At 45.0% G+C, this 23,168-nt stretch overlaps 1 protein-coding gene across 1 annotated transcript; it reads right to left on the bottom strand.

Moving 5' to 3' along the window:
- Window positions 1-4,936: 4,936 nt before the first annotated feature.
- On the bottom strand, window positions 4,937-12,766 carry LOC138261191 (parvalbumin beta-like). The gene is made up of 5 exons (XM_069209925.1): window positions 12,632-12,766; window positions 11,896-11,963; window positions 9,454-9,586; window positions 7,548-7,657; window positions 4,937-5,201 (listed from the first exon to the last, which is right to left on the bottom strand). Exons 2-5 carry the CDS (start codon window positions 11,954-11,956, stop codon window positions 5,176-5,178), a joined length of 330 nt encoding a protein of 109 aa, XP_069066026.1. The 5' UTR covers window positions 11,957-11,963; window positions 12,632-12,766; the 3' UTR covers window positions 4,937-5,175.
- Window positions 12,767-23,168: the final 10,402 nt, after the last annotated feature.

Consider the following 23,168-nt stretch of genomic DNA (forward strand, 5'->3'; position numbering starts at 1 on the left):
AACAAGAAGTTGATTCGGAGAGGAGAGCCCAGGACCAGCCCACTCTCCCAGCAAACTCTGGGAGGGATGAACGAACCTTGTCAGAGAGACCGGTGCTGGAAGGTGGAATGACTACTGAAGGTAAGTAAGAAAACAAACATGGCATGGACAACATAGCTGGGAACAGCCATGTGGCTCGCCCAAGACACTGCATACTGCTTGATACAGACTATACCCATCAGAATATAGGTCCTAATGGTCTAGATACTAAAGCCCTAGATATCTAGGGTCTTTTTCCATGTGTCATATCAAATCTATCAGTTTCTGTTCAAAGTGCATTGCATTCAGCAACATCTAGAGATGCTCCTTTCCCAGAATCTCAAAGGCCTTTTCTGTGGCAAGTGCTTTGTTGCTTCTGAGCTACTTTCAAGCTACACAAGTACCATTACATATATTTATGCACACTAAGGAGGATGCTGAAAACAAGACCATCTGTAGGCACGGTTATGATTAAGTAGAAGACTCGCGAAGATGTTTCTGCAGTTCTCGTCAGGGCGTGTATCAGACAATAATATAGTTGTAATTATGGTCAAAAAGAGCATCCTTATAATTGTGTATGTGTGCAAACTATTTTATTAACCGCAATAGTTCCAGGAGTCTAGGTTCACTGGTGTGCAAACTAGGCGGGGGGAAATTTGCATAGTCTCCTTTGGAGAAGTGATGGGACATGCCTAGAAATGCTGTAAATTAGTTGTTATTATATGAAATACCGACTTTGGCATTCTTTAGTATTTTGGGCGCTTTGTGCTAAAAATGAGTGCATAATACCAAATGTATGCAATACAATAAAAATAATGCAGTCTGTGTTCCTCCTGTGCTTCTGTAATACAAATTTTACCATAACAAAGTTTAAATTACGCAACATGGTTAGGGTGTGTACTTAGGCATTTTGTGTACCAATCAAAATGAGAGATGATGGAAATTACCCATGATTACGCCGGAGTAAATGAAGATCTGGTATTTAGGTCCCAAAGGTTGTTTTAGGTAAGGCCAAACCTCAGTTTGTTGGCTCTCCCTTTGCATTTTTTAAAATGCTTCCCACACCGTGATCACACTATCAGTGGGACTCTCATTGGCACACAAATAATTATTTTCAGCATCACACATGGTTACCCTGAAGGCCGCATCCCATAGTACTCAGGAGGGAGATTAGATGCACCTTTAAAGTCAAGTTTGGCAGTGACAAATATTGCTACTCAACAGCTGGAGTCCAGGGGTAATGCTAGGGGCCTACTTATGAGTTGCTTCATCTGAACATAAGGTCTCCCCAAACCCTGGTCAAAGGTGCCTACATGGTTGTATGTGCTTGTGTTTCTACCTTTATGGCTAGGAGGATGCATGTTGCTGTGTGATTGAAGAATACAAGGGTGGTAGCAGCAGGTGTCAAAATACTCCACATGGAGGAACTCTGTAGAAGGATCTCTGTTTTTGAGCCGGCCTATTGGGATTTACTTTTCCAAGATGGCTTTAGAGACACTATGACACGATTCTAGGGCCTGCAGATTTTTATGGCGATCTGGATAACATTCCTGTAGGAGTGGGATAAGAGGATGATGCTTCTAACTAGACTTATGAGAGGCAACATGTACATATTGAAGAGTTGCAATCCCTGAGGAACTCCTTTATGGGAAACGCCCTTAAGTCCGACTCCTTAACAACGAAGACCTGGTTAACGAAAGCGGAACAACGCTTTCCTTAACCACGACTTTGTTGTTTAAGCCTTAACCACGCATATGCTGAACAACGCACATGCGTGGTTAAGGCACAAACAAGAGAGTCGGCTGAGGAGGACGACGTGACGAGGCACCGACTCGGGTAAGTGGGGCAGGGGTGGGGGGTCGGGGTTTAGTTTTAGGGGTGGGGGGTCGGGGTATTTTTTTTGTTTTAGGGGTGGGGGCGGCGGTGGGGGGGCAGGGTTTTAGGTTTAGGGCCGGGGGTGGGGGGGTCGGGGAATTTTCTGTTTTAGGGGCGGGGCGGGGGTGGGGGGGTCGGGGTTTTAGGTTTAGGGCCGGGGGTGGGGGGGTCGGGGTATTTTCTGTTTTAGGGGCGGGGTGGGGGCTCGGGGTTTTAGTTTTAGGGGCGGGTGGGGGGTCGGGTATTTTCCATTTTAGGGGCGGGGTGGGGGGGTTGGGGTTTTAGGTTTAGGGCCGGGGGTGGGAGTCGGGGTATTTTCTGTTTTAGGGGTGTTGGTGGGGGGTCGGGTTTTAGGTTTAGGGCCGGGGTGGGGGGTCGGGGTATTTTCTGCTTTAGGGGCAGGTTGGGGGATCGGGGTTTTAGGTTTAGGGCCGGGGGTGGGGGGTCGGGGTATTTTCTGTTTTAGGGGCAGGGGGTGGGGGTGGGGGTTTTAGTTTTAGGGGCGCGGGTGGGGGGTCGGGGTATTTTCCGTTTTAGAGGCGGGGTGGGGGGTCGGGGTTTTAGTTTTAGGGGCGGGGTGGGGGGTCAGGGTATTTTCTGTTTTAGTGGCGGGGGTGGGAGGTCGGGGTTTTAGGTTTAGGGGTGGGGTGGGGGGTTGGGGTATTTTCTGTTTTAGGGGCGGGTGGGGTTCGGGGTTTTAGTTTTAGGGGCGGGGTGGGGGGTCGGGTATTTTCAGCTTTAGGGGCGTGGTGGGGGGGTCGGGCTTTCGTTTTAGGGTCGGGGTGGGGATCAGGGTATTTTCAGTTTTAGGGGTGGGGTGGGGAGGTCAGGGTTTTAGTTTTAGGGGCGGGGTGGGAGTCGAGGTATTTTCAGTTTTAGGGGTGGGTGGGGGGTTGGGGTTTTAGGTTTTAGGGGTGGGTTGGGGGTTGGGTAATTTTAGGGCCGGGGTGGGGGTTGGGGGGGGTTTAGGTTTATGGGTAGGGTGGGGGGCTTGGAGTAGTTTTAGGGTGGGGGTTGGGGTACTTTAGGTTTCAGGGATGGGGTGGGGGTTGGGATTGTTTTGGGGTAGGGTGGGGGTACGTTTTAGGGGCGGGTGGGGGGTTGGGGTTTTAGGGGTGGGTTGGTTGGTCGGGTAATTTTAGGGGCGGGTGGGGGGTTGGGGGGTTTAGGTTTAGGGGCAGGGTGGGGGGCTCGTAGTAGTTTTAGGGGTGGGGGTTGGGGTACTTTAGGTTTCAGGGTTGGGGTGGGGGTTGTTTTAGGTTTTGGGGGTAGGGTGGGGATCGCTGTAATTTTAGGGAGGAGGTGGGGGTTGGGGTAGTTTTAGGGGCAAGGGTGGGGGTTGGTGTGGTTTTAAGGGGGGTCATGGTAATTTTTAGGGGTGGGAGGCCAGGGGGGACCCATGCAGGAACAATGGATACCTATCACTAATGCCTTTACCAGGAATGCCTTTACAACGAAAAATCGTTGTTAAGGCATTCGTGGTAAAGGCATTAGTGGTAAAAACGAGGTCGTTGTTCCGACCTCGTTGTTCAGGCATTCATTGTTCCGGCAGGCGTCGTTCCGACATACATTCCTCCTTTATGGGATGGCGGCATGGTTTGAGAAGAAAAGACCTGGTCAGCTTTGGCCCATTATTAATTCAGAATGTTTTCAGGTGGCTAAACAGTGGTCCTCTGGTGTCAGCCCCCTTCTGCATACTTTCAGTCTGTGTGTGTGACACTTTGTCGAAGAGCAGGAATTTTTGGAAGGATGGGCATGGTCATCAAGTTCTTCCCATTTCAGTGCTGTGTTTCAGTTGGAAACCTACTGATAGGAGCTGAAAGTATTACTTTCTATGAATTATTATAATACAGAACCCACAGCCTTTCCTCAGGTCTTGAAGGGTCAAGATCAACCATGTTGTGTCAGTAGTTCTCAGGTACAGCTTACTGTGAAGGATATGAATACAGATTCATTCAGTGGTTTGGACATTTAAGTAAATAAGCTATCAAAAATAAGTGCTGATAGATCTGGCATGCTAACATGTTCTATTCTAGGTGGGTGGACATCGTTTTTCAATTGGCTGGAGGAAGTGGCGGAAACAAGCTTGGTAAAAAGGTAAAGGAGTTGGCTCTGTTTGTGGAAAGTGGGCAATTTGATGGACTTTAATGTTGGAACCCTTGATCCTTACCTGCTAAGAAATGCTCAAAACTCGAATCGAGGTCTTTGTGGGATGTGGTCAAATGAATGTGAATGTGAGCATCGTATGAATGATATGAAGAGGTTGCCTGGGCTTGCTGAATTTGGACCCCAACCTACACTGTTAGCTAATAAATCCTTTGGGTCAACCTTTTTATAGCTATTTCCTATTTCTAACTTCTGTGGGGAACAAAAAATCCTAGTGGGACTGCTCCTCTATTTAAGAAAAAACCCGTATCATTGGACCAGAGCGCTTCTGCTTTGCATCCCTTTTGTTTCAAAATTACATGCAAGAGTTGTTGAGCTGTATTTTTCTATTAGAGGCTGCACTCAAACCCAGAGCTGTTTCACGAAAGCCCGGCCCGGAGTAATTGTGCAATTGTGTGGCTCTGGCGTTTTCTGCATATTTATGAATTTGCCGCATTTGCCATTCTGTTCATGTGCTGTGTAATTTGGAGATTTTAACAAAAAAAATGTTTCTGTGTCGAATGTGTAAAATGAACCCAAAAATGCTGCCAAGTGTGTGGCTGCTCGGTGTAGGACCCTTTGCACAGGTTAACTGGTCACCTTGCAGTTGCTGACCGCCCTATTCACCCATTAAATAGATACTTATGATGTGCTATGTTCGCCCAGATAGCGTTAACATGTGTACAAAGGCAAAATAAATCAAGTAATACTGCCACAAATTGTGCTGCCTTATGCCGCATAATTTTTCTTTTCTGGCTGCATAGATCAATCACATCTGACGCATCATTTGGTCCTCCCTTGCAACATAATTCCAGTGACCCTGACTAAAGGGACAAACAATTCTGTTATTCTCTAGGATCCGAGTCCGGTTTCAGAAGTATCACACGCAAACAGGGAATTCAAAACAGACTTGTTTATTGTCGGGATGGGTTCTGCATCGGTCCCCAGATACAAAGTCCTCTATTCCATTGTAAACAGTAACAGTCCGCAGGTCATCCCTGAGTGGAAAAGCACTATTCCCACAAGTTAGAAGGTGTCATTGGCAGTTCACTGTACAAAATGTATAAATAAATAGTTGGTTTTCAGCAGGAAAGGGTCGGGGACAGCACAAGCGGTCTGGTCATTTCCATGGAGCGCTTAGCACTTGACAAGAGCCTGGAACTCTGTGAAAAGAACACAAGGATTGGTGTGTTAAAATCTACAATTCTATCTTGCCAGAAGTCAGTTAAATACTGTATGCGCATGCTTGCAATGAACACACAGAAAGTTGCAATATTTGTCTACAAAAAGCTGTAAGAAGGTTGTCCAGCACAGCCTTTGTTTTATCCCAAATTTGGAAACCTACACATATTTCCTACGGATAAGGCACTTGACGTTTACATGTGCGATTTGTCCTGGGAATTTTTTTATTACTCGCACGTTGGGAAAGGTGCCACAAAATGCATTACTTCGGTGGTTTTCTGCTTCTGCGAAAAACTCACACAATGTTTTTTCTATGTGTGGACTTTGGTGATCTATTGTAATGTTAAATCATGTTGTATGTTGTGGGGTGAGGTGAGGATGTTGAAAATTCCTCAAGCATTAGGGAATTAAAAAAAAAAAAACTCAAGTTCCAGCCACTGGCTCAAATGTGCAAAAAACTGGCAACTTGTTCAGAAAACAAAATAACTCATTGGTTTATAGTTTTGTTTAAATTTTTCTCCAAGCTCTGTGTGTTATCTATTTTGACAAATCAAATTAACAAAATGGCTGAAAGCTGCTAATTCTCATTTGTTGCAGGAGTGGTATTTATTTACTCGGAGTACCAAGATACAGAACTAGGCCAATCAGGAGTCCGACTCACGCGTCTATGGCCCCAGCACAGGAGTGTACAAGGTCAGCACTCCTGGCACATGACAAAGAAGCAGGATGTTTTCATGCTATGGTTGAGTCTTCATTTGATGTCAAGTTTGGGCCCTTTGAGTTTTGTGAAATCTGATTATATTTTTCAAAGTTAGTGCAGGGCTGGTGCAGGGATTTTTTGAGTCCTATGGGAAGTGACATGGTGCCACCCAGTTCCTGGCAATGGGGCTGTGTTGTGCCCTAGTTGATGGTACTCTCGGTGGCAGCATAGTGTCAGTGCCACATCACCAGCCCTCAGTCTAGAAACATTTTTTAAGGAAAAGGGTGCATCCCAGCCACTGTGTATATGCTTCTTGATCTGAGGTTGCCATATATCTGGACAAGGTAGGCAAGGTACTGCACAGCTACAAAGAGGGGAGGTGAGATGGAGGGGTGGTCCATGTTCTAAGAAGGAGAGCATGGGAGACATGGAGCAGAAGAGCCAGAGTAAGGGGTTTAGCTTGGATCTTGAGGGAGTTAGCAGGTGGGATCAAGTGTTTTTTTGTCTTCTGCACCAGTCCAACTCCCATTCTCTAAGATGCCCAGTGACACTACCTATTAGGTGATTCTAAAATACAGGAGGAGGAGAGGCACTAGGGGGTTACAAGACCAGGAATAAACTACCCTCTTTTGCTTGAACCCACATCCAGTTATTGACCTCCATTGTGCTCTTTCATGTCCTTCGAGTGCCAGCAATTGCACAGCGAAAGAGAAATGGGAAACGGGTTAATGTGCCGCATCTCAGATGTCTGAGCCTCGGCGGCCATTTTCAGGTCACTATCTAGTCTTTCCCCCTCTTTGCCTCTTCAGAGAGCTCTTAGAGCAAAACTATACCGATACTGGAAGTGGAAGAAGGGGGTTTGAGGTACCATGCATTACACTCTAGTCTTTTATAACATCCACCCTAGTCTCCGCTATTCCCTCATCCCTGCATCCATGCTCAGTTGCCCTTCAACAAAAAGAGACTACCAGGGAGGGAACAACAGGGGGATGAAGAGAGGATGGAGCCCAGGTGCTCACTTTAGGGTTTTAACAACTTGCTCATGGCCTCTACCATGACCCAACTTGACACTGCTATGCCAGTAACCATTACTGAAAAGCCAAGAGACTAGCACTGAAAAGAGATGGAGAGGCATGTGTGGACCTGGTAGTGACCTTTGCTCCAGAGCATGGACCTCCATCCTTAACTTCTGCCAGATATTTCCCCTGCATTGCTTCTGGGCTGGCTCTTAACAGAAAAATTGACTATGAGGATACACACCCATATATATATAGTGGGAAGAGAGTGGAGAGAGAGGTGGCTGAGTGAACGTGTACAGTTCAAGGTCTTTCCGTCATCCAGCAGTAGAGATGCCCTACCATCTCCGTTTACAGAGCAATGGGTCATTACATTTCTAATGTCCTTTGGGGCACAGGGGGTGGAAAATTCCCTTCATGGTGATAAGTTATCTCACATTCCATAATGGATGGGCTTCTAGCCATCTTTGATAGACTCTCATAGTACACTGCTAGTAAGAGTTTTTACTTAAGACATTGCATTGAAATTATCAACTTGTGAACAGTTTCTAAATGTAATAAAGTCAGTTTTCACAGTAAACCTCTATAAGTAATTTGCTTCTGGCACTTACCATCAACTCCGATCTTGCCATCACCATCAGAGTCACCAGCTGCCAAAAAGCTCTTGGTCTCGGCATCAGTCAGGGCTCTTGCACTGGTGCAGAAGTTCTGCAGGAAGAGCCTGGTGGGGACAATAATGAAAGGAAAGATGTTAAAAGGAGAGCTGGATCGCAGGCCTAGGGTAACTCAGGTCTCACACCTCACTAGCTGACCCCTAGGATGAACTGGGTTTAGCATAAAGGGAGTGAGGAGGGTTCCTGACATGCTAAAGTATTGGGTGGTTGATGGGCTTCCAAGGAGCCTGTCATTTCCGGGCCCTCACTCCTTATTTCCTCACAGACCGGTCCACCTTTTGACTAGGGGAAGATGCTGAAAGGAAAACTTTCTTGCCGGCTATCCTTATTTCTCTGTGATACGTGGGCTGTACATCTAGGGGGGCTGCAGCTAATATTCAAGGGGGGAAGGCAGTGCTAAAATGAGTTGTGTCCTTCGAATTTCGAATCAACAATACTGATGGGACGAAATATTGTGGACAGACCACCGCAAATGAAATATCGACGGGTAAGTAAGTCTAGATTTTCTATACCTAACCCCACATATATGTACCCACGAGGTACAAATGACTCCAAGGTACATCGATGTAGGGTTAGGAGTAGTCAATCTATACTTCCCTAAAAGTATTTACCCTTCGATGTTTCGTCCCTCAATATTCTGTCCTTGGTATTAGTGTGTCACGATACTGTGGGTGTCGAAGTTCAGCAGTATAATCCCAAATTATATATTTTAAGAAATATGTGAATTGAAGCAATAATGGTTACTGAGTTCAGTCTCAACGAGGGCTGCACCAAGTTTGCTTTCACTATAACCAGCGCGTTACTCTTTCAGATCCATCACGTGTAAGTTTATCAATACTTGTTGTGGGCATTGTGGATGCCAGCTGGATTCAGCCCAATGGCATCTGCATTCATGGTAGGGGACTTATCATGCAAATAAAGGGTGTGACTGAGGAGACCATCCAACCAATAGCAGTGCAGGGTTTGTACGACCCCTTACATCACTACTGGTGTCCCTTGGTGGTCAGGTGACCGCATCTAAATGTTTCATACAGCAAATTATTTATAGAGAGAATGGACGTGATTACAGGTGCCAATCACCCTCCTGAACTTGTTTCTTCATTCTACAAGTCTTGGAAGCTTTCTGAACATTTGAAATCCAGAAAGCAAGAGTGCATGGAATATTCATACGGTGGAGTAGTTGAAATATTGCCCTCTGACATCCAAGATGCTCTGCGTAAAACCCTGTTATAGCAGATAAGTGCACAATTGACATAGCCCATCCCTTTCTTTTCGAAACTTAAAAGGGCGTAACAATTGTGCAGAGAGCTGACAATCCTGCTGAGTGTTGTAGGGAGGAGAGTGGACTAAAACAATATGAATATTTAAGAAAAGAATTACCACCGAGCTGCTGTGCGTTTAGCAGATGAGCATGGGCTTCTCACTTTCATTCACTCTTAGTTTATTACATGATATTTTGCTATTGTGGCTAAGGTCCACTGTGGTTTACCTCGATGCTATTCATCTCTGTTTTTTACAGCTTTTCTTGTTTGTTTTCTTATTCTATGTTTTAAACCTTTTTCTGACATTTTACCCTTTGTTTGTTTCCTTTCTTACTAGTTTTTTTTTTCCGTACAAAGTCAGTTTCCTTCTAGTGCATTTTAATTACATAGTTTCCTTTTTCGCCCTTATCTGGCCGCCTTTCATTTTAGTTCGCTCCCTCCATATTCCTTCTGTCCCAAGCGCATTCATCTGTTGTTAGTTTTCCTCGGCCTCTCTGTTAAAATGCATGACCCCCAACACCCCCCATCCCACCAGTTTATGACCTCTATAGCCTCTTAGTATGCGATTGGCCCACACTCACTTGAGTTCATCCTCCTCAACGAATCCGCTCCTGTCCTGGTCAATGATCTCGAAGACCTTCTTCACCTGGTCGTGGGACTTGCTCTTCAGGCCGGTCTGGCAGAAGAAGGTCTTGTAGTCGAAGGAATCAGCAGCTGGGGCAGAAGCAATAGACAGAAGATGTTACAAACATCACCACCCACTCCAGGCTCTAGTAACAAGAGGCTTCACCGGGCAGCAGAGGTTGGAGGGGTGGGGGACTGGGGAGGAAAGTGTTTGGGATAGTGGGGAGAGAGGGACTGGAGAATGCAGAAACAGAATGGAATGGAGAGAAAAGGGTTTCAATGAGTGAGTGGCCTGAAGAAAAGAATGTCAGCAGAGAGGCTGAAAAACACCGGAAGTAACAATCTGAGAGGCAGAAAGAGAAAGGAAGGCTGCGAAATACTTGGAAATCAGCGAGACATGGAAGGAAGGGGGACAAAAAAAGAAAGGGCGGGGGTAAGTGAAGACGCGGTCGTCAGAGGAAAACAACAGGAATTTAGAGGGAGAAATAAAACAAGATGGATGACGGTGACTGACAGATGCAGACTTGGAGTGAACCAAAGATTATTCGACTCTGCACATCCTTCAGTGTGTGTGTTTTCTACTAATCCCGACATCTTTTTGCATTTCCCTTTCTCTGCCCCTGTCTGCGTCACATCTAGGATTTCAATTCCTCTTTCAGTCTTAGAGATGCTGGACAGAGAAAGATGCCTGCGGAGTGATGGAGACTAAAGTATGAGTTAGAGAAAGAGAGAGAGCGCGAGAGGGGCAGAGAGCGAAAGAGAGTGCGAGTGAGAGAGCGAGAGAGAAAAAGCGAGAGAGAGGGTAGAGTGAGCGAGAGAGAAAAAGCGAGAGAGAGGGGGAAGCGAGGGAGGAGAGCTAGAGAGAAGGGGAGACAGCGACAGAGATAGGAGAGAGAACGAGAGAGTCAACAAAAACAGAAAAGGTGGAGGAAGAGCAGAATGGCTGAGAGAGCCAGGGAGGGTGGCAGAACCGATGACGTCAGAGAGAGTGGTAGAACTCAAAAGTGAGACTGGCAGTGCACGGCTTAGAGGGGCTATGATTCCGGGAAAGGCACGCGGATAGTATTGGGGTGCCTGGGGAGGTGGTACTCAGAGAGAGTCGGGGAAAGGGCAGTCTTGGGAGAGATGTGGAGGGGGGCACTCCTCTGAGAGCCATGGAGGGTGGATGTGCTGCAGAGACACCGAGGAGGCCTACGCAGGGCACGAGGAGCTCTAGAAGGAGCAGGAGGGCCATTAGGAACGCACCCAAGAGACACATTCAGAGAGAGATTATATATGAGAGTCTTGGAGAGGAAGTAACTTTTCTGTGAGACAGAAGGAAAGGTGCCGTGTGATTCGCCCCTGCCTAAAAAACCCATGAACCCGACCTTGTGTAATACAATAATGTAACCGGTGCTCATGTAAAGCACCGAAATGCCCCTGGGCTGAGTTCTCGCGATATAACACTGCAAATAGGAGTTGTCGATAGAAAGGCTGGGAGAGGGGTTCTGAGGGAGAGCCTGGGAAAGAAAAAGAATGAATGGAGATTGTTATGGACTTTCTGGGAGAGGTGGAGGTGGATGGTTATATAAGAATATATAGAAATGGGGATTGTGGGTACGACCGGGTGGGGGTTCTGGTAGAAGGAAACACGGTGTGGGGCGCGCTTGAAGGTAGATGGTCAGGCCATGGGAGAGTGGGTGGGTGGGAAGAATGAAAGACTCAGAGGGAGCGCAGGAGAGAGGAAGAGAGATATTAGAAGTCGGAAAAGGGCTGAGGTCAGCACTTTAATTGGGATGACAAAAGTGGAGGGTCCCTCCAAGGGGCGTGGCTTAAACATGCAAACTATAGTTCGCATAGCGTGCCACCCAGCCGCACAACCTCATCACGTTTGCATGAGCATTGCTCTGTGTGCTCTGCAGAGAGGCCAGGGATTGAATGAGCATGTATTCTAACCTGAACACCCTTTTGAGCCACTGACAGGCACTGAGGGAAAGACTCGGGTTGTTCAGAAATCGATCACTATTTTTGCCTGTAAAATAAGAACATGAATACAAGGCCCCAGAGGGACCCGTTTCAAAGTCGTTTTTTAATTTCTACCAGGTCTGAGAGCCAAGGGACCCGGCTCACTTAGAGGCTTGGCTCAGGGATAATGTAGCGCAGAGTAAGAGAAAGGTAGGCTGAGTCTGGGCGATAAAACAAAATGACCGCGAGAGTGCAAAGGCTAGAGGTCAAGGAAAGACAGCTGAAAGAACTGTAGCGCTCTGCGGTGGAGGAAGTGACTGAGGCGCACACGTTGCGATGGGCAGATGAGGACGTTAAGGGAAGGTGGTGAGATTGTCAGTACGATCACAGGTAAGAGCACTGTTGGGCAGAGAGATGCCTCTGCCACCAGGGGGCGCTTGTGAACTCGGCCTTACCTTGGCAGCTGGCCAGAGCAGCGGTGATGTCAGCCTCGTTCAGGATGCCGGAGAAAGACATTTTAGAGCTAAGGAGGGAAAGAAAGATTGAGGTTAACACTTTGTCATCGGAAAGGACACGTGCTGCCCTGTTGGCATCCTTGGGCCAGCAGGGGCGGCCAGCACCTCTGTGTAGCTCAACATTAATGCAACGCAACCAAAACCCAGGCCGGGGAACAGGAAGGTTGGAGTTTCCAATGCTAACCAGCTTTGTTGCTTATGTGCCCAGTCATGTCTTTTTGTGTTCCCGAGTTACGTACTACTCAGCGCTTCAACGCCTTGCCAAGTTTAGTAAGCGCTGTATAAATAGTATTACAATTTGAATCTGGCAGAACCAAAACGCCCTCCAGGAACCCCCTGGCCCGAATGCCAAGGCAGAACATTGGACCTGGTTGCAACATGGATCTGTCAGTAAACAGTTTCCAAGGCTGTTTTTGGTTTCCACTTAAAAATAATTTCGAACTCGTCTTTGACCCATGCCCACGCCCGCACCTCCTAATTTCCTGTGCCCATTATTTCCGAAGCTCGATATTTCTGGCACCTATTATTTCCTGCCCTCGGAACCCAATTGTTTCCGGAGTCCAGTATCTCCCCCGGGGCCCTCTCGCGGCTGCTCGGGCCAGCGTCCGAATGATATCTGGTAAGCTAGTCCCGCTCGCTTGGCTCCGAAGATTTCAGGGCTCTGGAGACAACTCACCTTGGGTGATGGGATGTGCTGCTGAAGCGAAGGAAGGAAGATTGCTGAGGCTGTGACCCTCTTCGGCGGAGACTCGGCTTTTATACCCTCCGAGCAAGACGCAGCGCCATATACAGAAGCCCCCTTGCCACCGGAGACCCCCGTGGAAACCATAGCTGCCCTGGGTTTGCTGGCTTGTCAAAATGATATTTATAACCCAGAAAAGTGCACACGGTGCTGTCGACAATATGAAGACTGTCCGCGCCATACAAAGTAGACCCCGGGCCTGCGCCTAATTATAGGGAACACATGGATATTCACGCGAGCCTCGGATTCTCACAGGAACACCCGGTGAAAACACGCAAGTGCTCTTGTAAACGGCGTGGTCTTGTGAAATGAATATTTCAGCACCTAGAAACGAGAAGTGGGTGCTATTCTGACACCATAACACAGACAACCCGGCAGAATTTAACTTCAACACGTGTGCCATATTTATAAGAGTTACTTGGTCAATGCAGTAGTTTAAAATAATTTAGTTATTTTAATGCTTTATAGTGTTCGACTCACGTTTAATAGAGCCTAGCGCCTCCTTGCTCCATATAAGCATTTTTTTACGCGAATGTGACGTTAGGCTTCAGAAATTGACATGCTATCTTAACAAAGTGGTGCAATGTACGCATTGCGCCACTTTCCAACCCTTTGTGCCTCATTACGCATGCACCATACATAAAGTATGCAAACGGGGCGTTCCCTGTTAGGGGGAGCTCTCAAATGGCGCACTGGAATCAAAGAGATTCCACTGCGCCATTTTTAGTGGCATTTTTTAACACCTGCTCTGAGCAGGCATTAAAAGGAGACGCACCATTTATTAAAATGGGCCTCTAGGGGTCGAATTTAAGAAAAGTGGCTCTGCATCCAATGCAACAACACTTTTCTTGGGCCCCCCTAACACCACCATGTGTGCACCATATTTAAGATACAGCGCACCATGGTGGTAGTTAGAACAATAGCGTCACCATTTTTGACGCTATTGTGGTGCTTTCCTACACTAGCGTAAAAAATCATGACACTTGTATAGCAAAGTGCAAGGAGGCCCATTGATTTAAATGGGTGCGTCATTTTAATGCTTGCTCTCAGCAGACGTTAAAAATGACAGACAAAATGGTGTAGAGAAATCTTTAAAACTTCACTGTGCCATTTTTTTGGGTGTCTTAATATGGGACCGCCCCACTTGCACACATTATGCCTGGCGCAGGCATACTGTGGCTCAAGGGGTTACAAAGTGGCGCAATTAATGCATTGCGCCACTTTGCAAATATGGCATGGGGAAAAGGCAACCTTAGCAAAGCCTTAGAGTCAAAAAATGACACTAAGGAGGTGCTAAAGTGGCGCAAGTGGCTCTGAGATCTGCCCCTATGTACTTTGCAGGACTAGCGCCAACATTTTTGGAGCTAGTTCTGCAGAGTACATCAAGCGCATCAAAAATGTTGACATTATTGGCCATAACTCTTGCCATGGGGCGCCACACATTGAATACGGCACACACATTGTGGCGGTAGGGGGGCGCTAAGGGGTGCTAGAAACGTAACAGTGCAGTGGCTGCAGCACCACTTTTCTTAAGTATGCCGCTAAGTCTTCTAAACCCACTTTCATGTGTACAGAATACTTATTCCAGTAAATGTTATTTGAGCTGCATGCGACTTGTAGGTAAGCTGTTTGTTAACCGTGCAGTGATAAATGCATATAAAACACGTTTTGACAAAAAAAAAACATGAGCGCGTTGTCCTTATAAGTAAAGTGCATCTGCGATATAAAAGAAAGACAATATGCATGAACTTTCTGTTGAATATTTAAACTCTGTTGACAGCCGTCAGTTTCAGAATACTGTTCCAGACGTGGATGACCAGCAGGTGGCGCCAGAGGAAGGCTCATCAGAAATCAGGGCGAGCTCCCTCACACCGAATGATATATTTCTGTGCTCGGGAATCCCGAAAGGGCGCCTATAGTGCCAGGCCGCCACATCCATTCAGCAACCGTTTCAAAAGCAGCGCCTTGTCAAAATTCCACAGAGACACAGCAGCCAGGGTGATCTTTATCACTGATGCTTGAGGGATTGCAGCGCAGCGCCCTATAACAGGAAGTGACACAGTGAAGGCGACGCTCCCAATAATCTATTACAGAGATGCCTGTCTCTGGGTAAAGCTTATTGCAAACTATTACACTCCACTGTAGGCCCGCACGTGAATAAAACAGATGCGGGGACGGCCTTAGCACTGGTGGCGCTCTGGGCTACAATGTTTGTTGGCGCCCCAAATGACCACCCCCGCCACGTATTCCTTCCCTACCAACCTTGAATAGTACCCCTCAAGCCTCCATAACCACTCTCTCTCAGATGCTTTTATTTTTTTGATTAGTTTATAGCGCCACTCATAACAGTGTAGGGTGTCAGAGCACATTACACACATGTTACACAGAGGCAATCAATCATATGTGTGTAAATCCGTGTATAAGAAAATGTTACATAAGACGGAGGACTACAAGGTGTAGGAGTCACATGTCATCCATACTGGTAGGCTGTATAGCTTAAGAGTGCTCAGCCTGGAGAAGCACAAACTCAGACTTCAAAATGTAACACCATGGTTGGGTGCTCTCTTTAATAGTAACAATTTATTTCTATGCAAGTTAACCCTTTTTGCAACATTAGGATAATTAAAGACTGGGGAAAAAATTATAATGTTATATCGTGCTGTATGCATGCAGTTCTTTGACAGTTAATAGCTCACTGTTCTATATTAGGATTTTAACTCATAAACTGCAAGTAACAAAAGGACCTCTCTGACAAAAGTAGTAACCCACTAAGCTATTTGGATTATATGCACTTTGTGATCTGCATGGTACATGTTCTTCGCAGCAGGCATATTAACCCACTGTGCTACCGTAAAATGTCCACTAGAGAAAACTCCACCTCTCTCCAGGCAGAAAATTAATCACCAGCGTTACCCGGACATATTTATTGTTGCCTGAATATTTCGGAGGCAATGAACGCTGCAGCATGTGATTTTTAAACCATAATATAGCTACGAAACACGGCCCCACCCTCACCTGAAGTCATCATCCAGTGCGGTGGTACCGGCTGCACCGCCCTAGAGCTGGCCCTGAACAGATGTGTATATTTGAGACAGGCTCCATCCACGAGAGGTCTCAAAGTTTGTGTTGTGTATAGCGTGAGTTGGACCCATAGACACTGGACTGCTTTATATTAGCATCAGTTACATTCATATATATTTTAGTCACAGGGAGATTAAGCGACTTGCCCTGAATCACAGGATTCTGAACCAATGCAGAGACTAGAACCTGGTTTCCCAGTTCCAAAGTAGGCAGCTCTGGCCAAAGCCCACATAATCTCCCATATTCCTTCATGCCCTGGAAGAGGCAGGTTAAATAGAAATAGAGGATCATGCATCCTTGTTAAGGCCATCCTTCATCATTGTTAGACTTGGCATCATTGGCATGGTCTCCCCTAACGTTTTGCCTCTACTTCCCAGGTTGTTTCTGTGTGCTGGACTCTGTTTTTGCTGTTTTGTTTGCTTGGACACTTTACCACTGCTGACCAGTGCTAAAGTGTAAGTGTTCCCTGTATAAATTATATGTGTACTTTGGCTTATCCATGATTGGCATATTTGATTTAATAGTAAGTCCCTAGTAAAGTGCACTAGAAGTGCACAGGGCCTGTAAATCAAATGCTACTAGTGGGCCTGTAGCACTGGTTGTGCCACCCACCTTAGTAGCCCTGTAAACATGGCTCAGACCTGCCACTGCAGTGTCTGCGTGTGCAGTTTTAAACTTTCAGTGCGACTTGGCAAGTGTACCCATTTGCCAAGCCTAAACCGTCCCTTTTTTTACATGTAAGGCAGCACCCCCAAGGTAGGCTCTAGGTAGCCCCATGTGCAGGGTGAAGTGTATGTTAAAGGTGAGACCTGTACTTATGTGTTTTACATGTCCCGACAGTGAAATACTGCCAAATTCGTTTTTCACTGTTGCAAGGCATTTCTCTCTCCTAGGTTAACATGGGGGCTGCCTTTAAATATTATTAAAGTGCAGATTCCTTTTGGGAGCAGATAGACATGTGGAGTCTGGGGTCTCTGAACTCACAATTTAAAAATACATCTTTTAGTGAAGTTGGTTTTTAGATTGTGTGTTTGAAAATGCCACTTTTAGAAACTAGGCATTTTCTTGCTTAAACCATTCTGTGACTCTGCTTGTTTGTGGATTCCCTGTCTGGGTCAGTTTGACAGTTGGGCTGTTTGCACCTCACATCTAGACAGAGACACAAAGGGAGCTGGGTTGTAGCCTGCATATCCTGATGGGCCATCTGGGCTGAGGGGAGGGGAGAAGTGGTCACTTACACCTGAAAGGGCTGTGCCTGCCCTCACACAATGCAGTCTCCAACCCCCTGGTGTGTGTCTGGGGCCTGGCCTGGGCAAGGCAGGATCTTGAAAACAACAGAGACTTCTCTTTGAAGTAGGCCTACTTCAAAGGCAGAAAGGGGTATTAGAAGAGCACCCAAACCCCCTGAAAATCAGATTACTTCTGGAACCATGAGGAACCTCTGCCAAGGAGAAGAGCTGGAGAAGCTTGAGGAGGAGTACTACCCCTCTGCCCTGTGCTTTGCTGGGTTGGCCTGCAGTAGCTGCTTCTACCTGAGAGAGGACAACGACTGACTTTTGTTTGACTTCCCACTGCTGAAGAATCTCCAAGGGCTTAAAACTGAGCTTGAAAGTGGTACCCTAACCTGTCTCTGGGCCCTTGAAAGGTGCAGCTGGTGGAAAAGGACAGAAATCCACACAAAGACCGCCGTGCGGGGGAACGTTCGATACACCACCCACTTTTTAGCAGCTGAAAAATGACACACTGACAGCCTCGCGGCTAAAATCGACGCTCCACCTGCATTGCGGCTGGGAGATCGAAGCAACGTGGCTGGAGAAACGACGTGCAACACCTGCTGTGGCTGCTGTTAACGACGCAACCCCCACACAGCGCAGTTTCTTGAAACCGTGCGACCGGATTTCAACGCAACATCGCTGGGTACCGAAAATCAACGCAAAGCCTGTCTGGACCCGAGCTGCCTGTCCGGATTGACGCATGGCACTTTTGCGGGAGAGAAGAAACAATGCACGCTGACCCGATCGGAAGAGGAAAGATGCACGCTCTCGCTTGCGAGTAAGAAATCAACTCTTCGCTGGCCTTTTTCGATGCACGCTCGCCAGTGAGGCTTTATTTTGATGCTACCCAGGTACTTTTGTACGCTAACAACGTTCTCACTGTTTTCTAACTGATTTAAGACTCTTTTACTTTTTAAATTTATAACTTGGCTTGTGTATGGTGGATTTTTCTTTTGCTTTGGTCTTGTTTTGTTTAGATAAATATTATCTATTTTTCTAAACCTGTGTTGTTTTTTCACTGAGTTGCTGTGTGTGTTGGTACAAATACTTTACACCTTGCTTCTGAAGTTAAGCCTGCCTGCTCGTGCCAAGCTACTAAGGGGGTGAGTGGGGGTTAACTGAGGGCGATTCTCCTTTACCTTGACTAGAGTGAGGGTTATAGGGGGTAACCTGACTGCCAACCAAAGACCCCATTTTCTAACAATCATCATTTTCTTAGTTATTGTGATTCCACAGCCCAACTTAATAGCAAGCCAAATGTTTGTATAAAATATCCCAGTTGCATTGAGAAGTGGTGCCGGTAATATGGCGCAAGTCATGCAGGAAGTGGTATCACAACCCATAACTTCACAAGAAGTGACATCACAAGAAGTGACATCAGACTTTAGCACCTCACATAGGTTGAGCAGGTCTACCGTGAGTACACTTGAGTGCATTGCAATATTTAACAGTGAGCTTATGCATCAAGATTGTGCCAAAAAAAGTGACACAACCATGGCGCAAAATCTAAGCCTCAACGTATACATTTATTTTTTAAAATACTCCCACAAAGAAATCGGCAAGAAGAAGAATTGTGGCAGTAAATCTGTTCTGCTCAACTGGTTGCAAAGTCTGCATTTTAAAATACCTTATGGGGTTAAGGCACCTGCCTCATAGATCTTTGTGTGGACAGTAAATCTCAAGGAATAATAATAATGGTTAGATAACTTTGCAGGTTAATGCCCTTGCTGCATTTTCTCTAGTCCCAGTTTTTAATAAAAGTAGCATAGAAGGTTAATATGTCTCCTGCAGGACATGTCATTTAACATGTAGATGACAGATTTTTATTATCTGTAGATAGGTGTGTTACCGCTTTTAACACAGAGATTCTTTTGTTACCTGCAGTTCATACATTGCAATCTTTGTAAGAGAGCACAGTGAGTTATGAAGGACACGTGTCTCCTACTCCTTTTAACCCTCACTGTCTTATGTAACACATCATATACACTGATTTGCAAATGTATAATGTGTACATGTGGTATAAAGCGCTCTGAGACCCTGCAGTATGATCAGGGGCATTATAGCATTATAATAGAAATAAACAAGCATTTGCAATGCAATAGGTCACACATTAGCAAGAGTTAGAGCTGTTGGCGTTGCAAATGAAAATGACAATCTCGCCTTTGGGACCTTATAAATATTTAGCCATGCAGCACACTAAACCTTTATCATAAATAAACTGTGTTTGTGCATTCCTTCATACACTTGGCATTAGACTGTAATGGTCCGAAGAGCCCCTCCAGAGCACCACAGTGAAAATAGCATTTGGAAGAAACATGGTCATGTAACCATATAGTTAGCCCCTAGAGGGCATAATCACATAAAAAGAATGACAAAGAACATTGCAGTATAACCATATAATCAGCCCATTGAGGGCATAGTGTGTTACACATTTTCAGACCTAGCAGGCCTTTTAAATATCATTTAACTGTGGAGTCAGCAGCAAGAGGGTGCAGTGCTGCTGGTCGTTACTAGATGACCCTGTGGAGTCAATAGCAGACCTGAAGAAGCCCTGGTCATGGCTAGATGTCCCTGTAGAGTCAACAGCAGAAGATGCAGTACCACTGGTGATAGCTAGATGTTCTTGTCGAGCCAAAAGCACTCAGAATACAGTGTAACAGAACGCTGCAAGAACTTCTTCTGACGTCAGAAGCTCAGAATGTCCCCCAAATCCAGAAACAGATGGAGAAGTACCAGGCCCTCAGTGAAATGGCGTAAATATTTAGCCATGCCGCACATTAAACCTTTATCAGAAATAAACTGTGTTTGTGCATTCCTTCATACACTTGGCATTAGACTGTAATGGTACGAACAGTTTCTACAAAGCACCACATTAAAAATAACATTTGAAAGAAACATGGTCATGTAACCATATAATCATCCCCTAGAGGGCATAATCACGTGAAAAAGAATGACAACAAAGAATATTGCAGTGCAACCATATAATCAGATTCTTGAGGGCATAGTGCATAACACTATTAAATATCATTTTACTGTGTAGTCAGAGGTACAAGGGAACAGTTCCATAATTGATACTAGATGTCCCCGTAGAGTCAATAGCAGAAGGTGCAGTACCACTGGTCGTGGCTAAATGTCCCTGTAGAGTCAACTGCAGAAGATGCAGTACCACTGGTCATGGCTAGATGTCCCCGTCAAGTCAACAGCAGAAGGACACTAGTCGTGGCTAAATGTGGCTGAGTTAGTTGTGCTTTGGGGCAATTATCATCCTTCAGCCCCTAGAGAGCATAATGCATTAAACATTTGCAGGCCAGGAGGGCTGTCAGAATATTATTGCAAACAATGCCCTTATAACAAAAACTCCTCTCAGCTGTAAAAACAAAAGTTCAATCTATAAGAGAGTTTAAATATAAATTGAATGGTGGAAGAGTTTATGATTTTGGCCCCCCTCTAACCTAGTGTGACCCAGAAGATTGCCTGGACAGAGGAAGCACATAGTTCGGAATGTTTTGGTGGTGGTTTCATTGCCCTATGAACCACAAGTTGAGTTATGGGCAAAGATGTGTTGTAAATGGAATACCTGTTAAGCATTATGGGGTGAGTTTCCCTGACGGCAGTGAATATTGCAGCATCAGCTCTCCCGTTGAGCAGGAAGAGCCTGCTGTTGAAGATTCAATACCTGGGACAATTGCATGCTATATAAAGCTACAAAGAAATACAGAAAAACATACACTCACACAAGTCACAACTACATGTATTTACTGATTTTGTAAAGTAAGGACCAAGTGAAGGGTCAACGTGAAAAACAAACTGCACGCATGAACACGAGTGCTTTCTGACAAATACAAGCAGCAGGAAACCAAAAAAAAATAGTCCATCCAAACAAAAGAAAAACAATCCAGGCATAATTAAACTGTACTTGGCTGGTGCTCCTCAGCCATGAACAGGAAGTGATATATCGGTTGCCAAACCAGTTAGGAGGCAGCAAAACAAGAGTGACACTGTCTTCAACCTATGGTAAGCGGCAGGCAGTGGCAGGCGGGAGTAAAGTCCTTTACTCATTCCAGCAGGTCTTGCAGATAACGCATGCGTGCTGTCTAGACTCAACCTAAAAACATTGCGGTGTTTGAATTGTTATTGTGTAAATACTCTGACAGACCAACACATCTGACATTCCCACAGTGCATGCATATATCTCATATACATGGACTGAGCAAATGCAAAGTCAAAAGCATGCCTCTCTTAAGTACCTGTGAAATGGTAAGCTGTGTGCCCTTGTTTCCCCTCCATTGTATTTAGATGTGAGGCTCCCGATAGCTCCCACCCAGGATACTCCAATAAAAGGAGGCCTGGTGGCTCCATAACTTCAGCCTTTGTTATGAGCCCTGCTGTAATCCAATATTCCTATTCCCTGCATGTACATTTGTGCTGGGAAGGAAAGCAGACAACATGCAGGGCCTGCTGAATGTGTCCTGGTGTTTGAAAATTACACACTGACAAGATTACCCTATTTCTGTGGGGCCCAACCTCCTGGCAGAGTAGACAGCATCCACCCTGTGAAAAGAGTGGGCAGTCGCCGTCTATCTACGTGTAACCTCGACTTGTGACGTAGTCAGTTTGTTCCATCCTTTAAACTTTTTCCATAAACATTTTCTTGAAACCCTATCAAGGCAGGTTTTAAATCTATCTGTCAAAAGAAATCTAAAAATAAAATTGGTTTATTATTCAATTGTAACGTATTTTTTGAATGTATAAATAATGCAACATTAATTGTTATTAAAATATAATTAAATCAGCTTCATTTAATGCTTTCATATTTATTATTTTTGCTAATTTATTATAAAGTTTAATAAACTTTTAACAATGTCCCTATATTTTACTATGGGGAGATCTCTACCCCAACAGTGGAGTGTCCATATAGAAAAGTATAGCAAAAAGTAAGAGTATATATATATTTTTTAAAATGAATAAAAATATTTTGATGTTAAATGCTAAGATAAATTAATTGTATATATTGATAAATGCAGAATAAAATAAAAAAATGCACTTGTAAGTTAGTTTTGTATTAAATCTTTAATATAAATATATTAAATTAAATATAATTTTAAATAAAAAATAAATTCCAGCATGAAGTAAAATTAGAATTGTTATGCATTAATAATTACTAAAAGTGATGTATAGAGAATAAATGTATTTTAATAAAACAAGTAGCATTCATTTATACATTTCAACTGTTTTTAAAAATGTTTTATAATTAAATAATAAGTGTGTTTTGTTTTTAGATATTTCTAATATTAAAGTACTTTATTTATTCTGTCTGTTTTCAGTAATTTAATTCAATGTAAACTTTTTTCCTAGGGGAGTTTTAGTTTAAATCGACACCTTCATTATTTTCCATAGGAGGGTATTGCATTACCAGTGGCCAACCAACTGTAGTGCTTGCCTTACTCCAGCTCTGGTCTGGAGTAATTTACTGCTGTTATTGGTCCCTGTTTGGCTATAGTAACTTTAAAGTGCGCTTTGTAAATTGCAATGGGCTTACTGCTTTGTGGGTGGTGCATGTCCCTCTCTAAAATCCTCCATATCCCTCCCTAAGCCCCTCCTTCTCCACAAACTCCTCCCATTTCATAGTAATTAAGCTCTTTTTCGAGCCACTCCCCTTGTCCCTCTCACATTTATTACTAACTAGTAAACTTACAGGTGTGAAGATCTCTCAAGAGAAACGAAGGAGAGGCAGAGGGGGAAATGTACACTCACAGGTTTATTAACAGCATTTTGGGTACTTTATTAATACTACAAAATGCAGTTTGTCAGCAGGACAGATGTATGTATCTAGAAGGAGACTTAATGGACAAAACATCATGAACAGCATGTTCCCAGGATAGACCCCTACCCAGCAACGGTCTTCTTTCACACATTCAGAGTTAATTACAAGTGTTCACATTCCCTATTGGCATCGCTAAAGGTGACCATGCCCATGGACTGTCCTGGCAAAAGAGTGGGATGGACACACACTAAGAGATACCCCTGTCCAGTCTCACCTCTTACTCCCCTCTCCAGCGCTGCCGGACGCTCTTCTGTCCACAAATCCTAGTCGATGAAGGGGTTGAATGGACACA

The sequence above is a fragment of the Pleurodeles waltl genome, chromosome 10, assembly GCF_031143425.1.
Source record: "Pleurodeles waltl isolate 20211129_DDA chromosome 10, aPleWal1.hap1.20221129, whole genome shotgun sequence".
Classification (NCBI taxonomy): Eukaryota; Metazoa; Chordata; class Amphibia; order Caudata; family Salamandridae; genus Pleurodeles; species Pleurodeles waltl.

Excerpts from the sequence above, each read along its gene's own strand:
- LOC138261191 (XM_069209925.1), bottom strand. The coding sequence starts at position 11,956 with ATGTCTTTCTCCGGCATCCTGAACGAGGCTGACATCACCGCTGCTCTG. Across the intron at positions 7,658-9,453 it reads GTTGAGGAGGATGAACTCAA|GCTCTTCCTGCAGAACTTCT; the intron begins GTGAGTGTGGGC and ends TGTCCCCACCAG. Across the intron at positions 5,202-7,547 it reads TGGCAAGATCGGAGTTGATG|AGTTCCAGGCTCTTGTCAAG; the intron begins GTAAGTGCCAGA and ends TTCTTTTCACAG.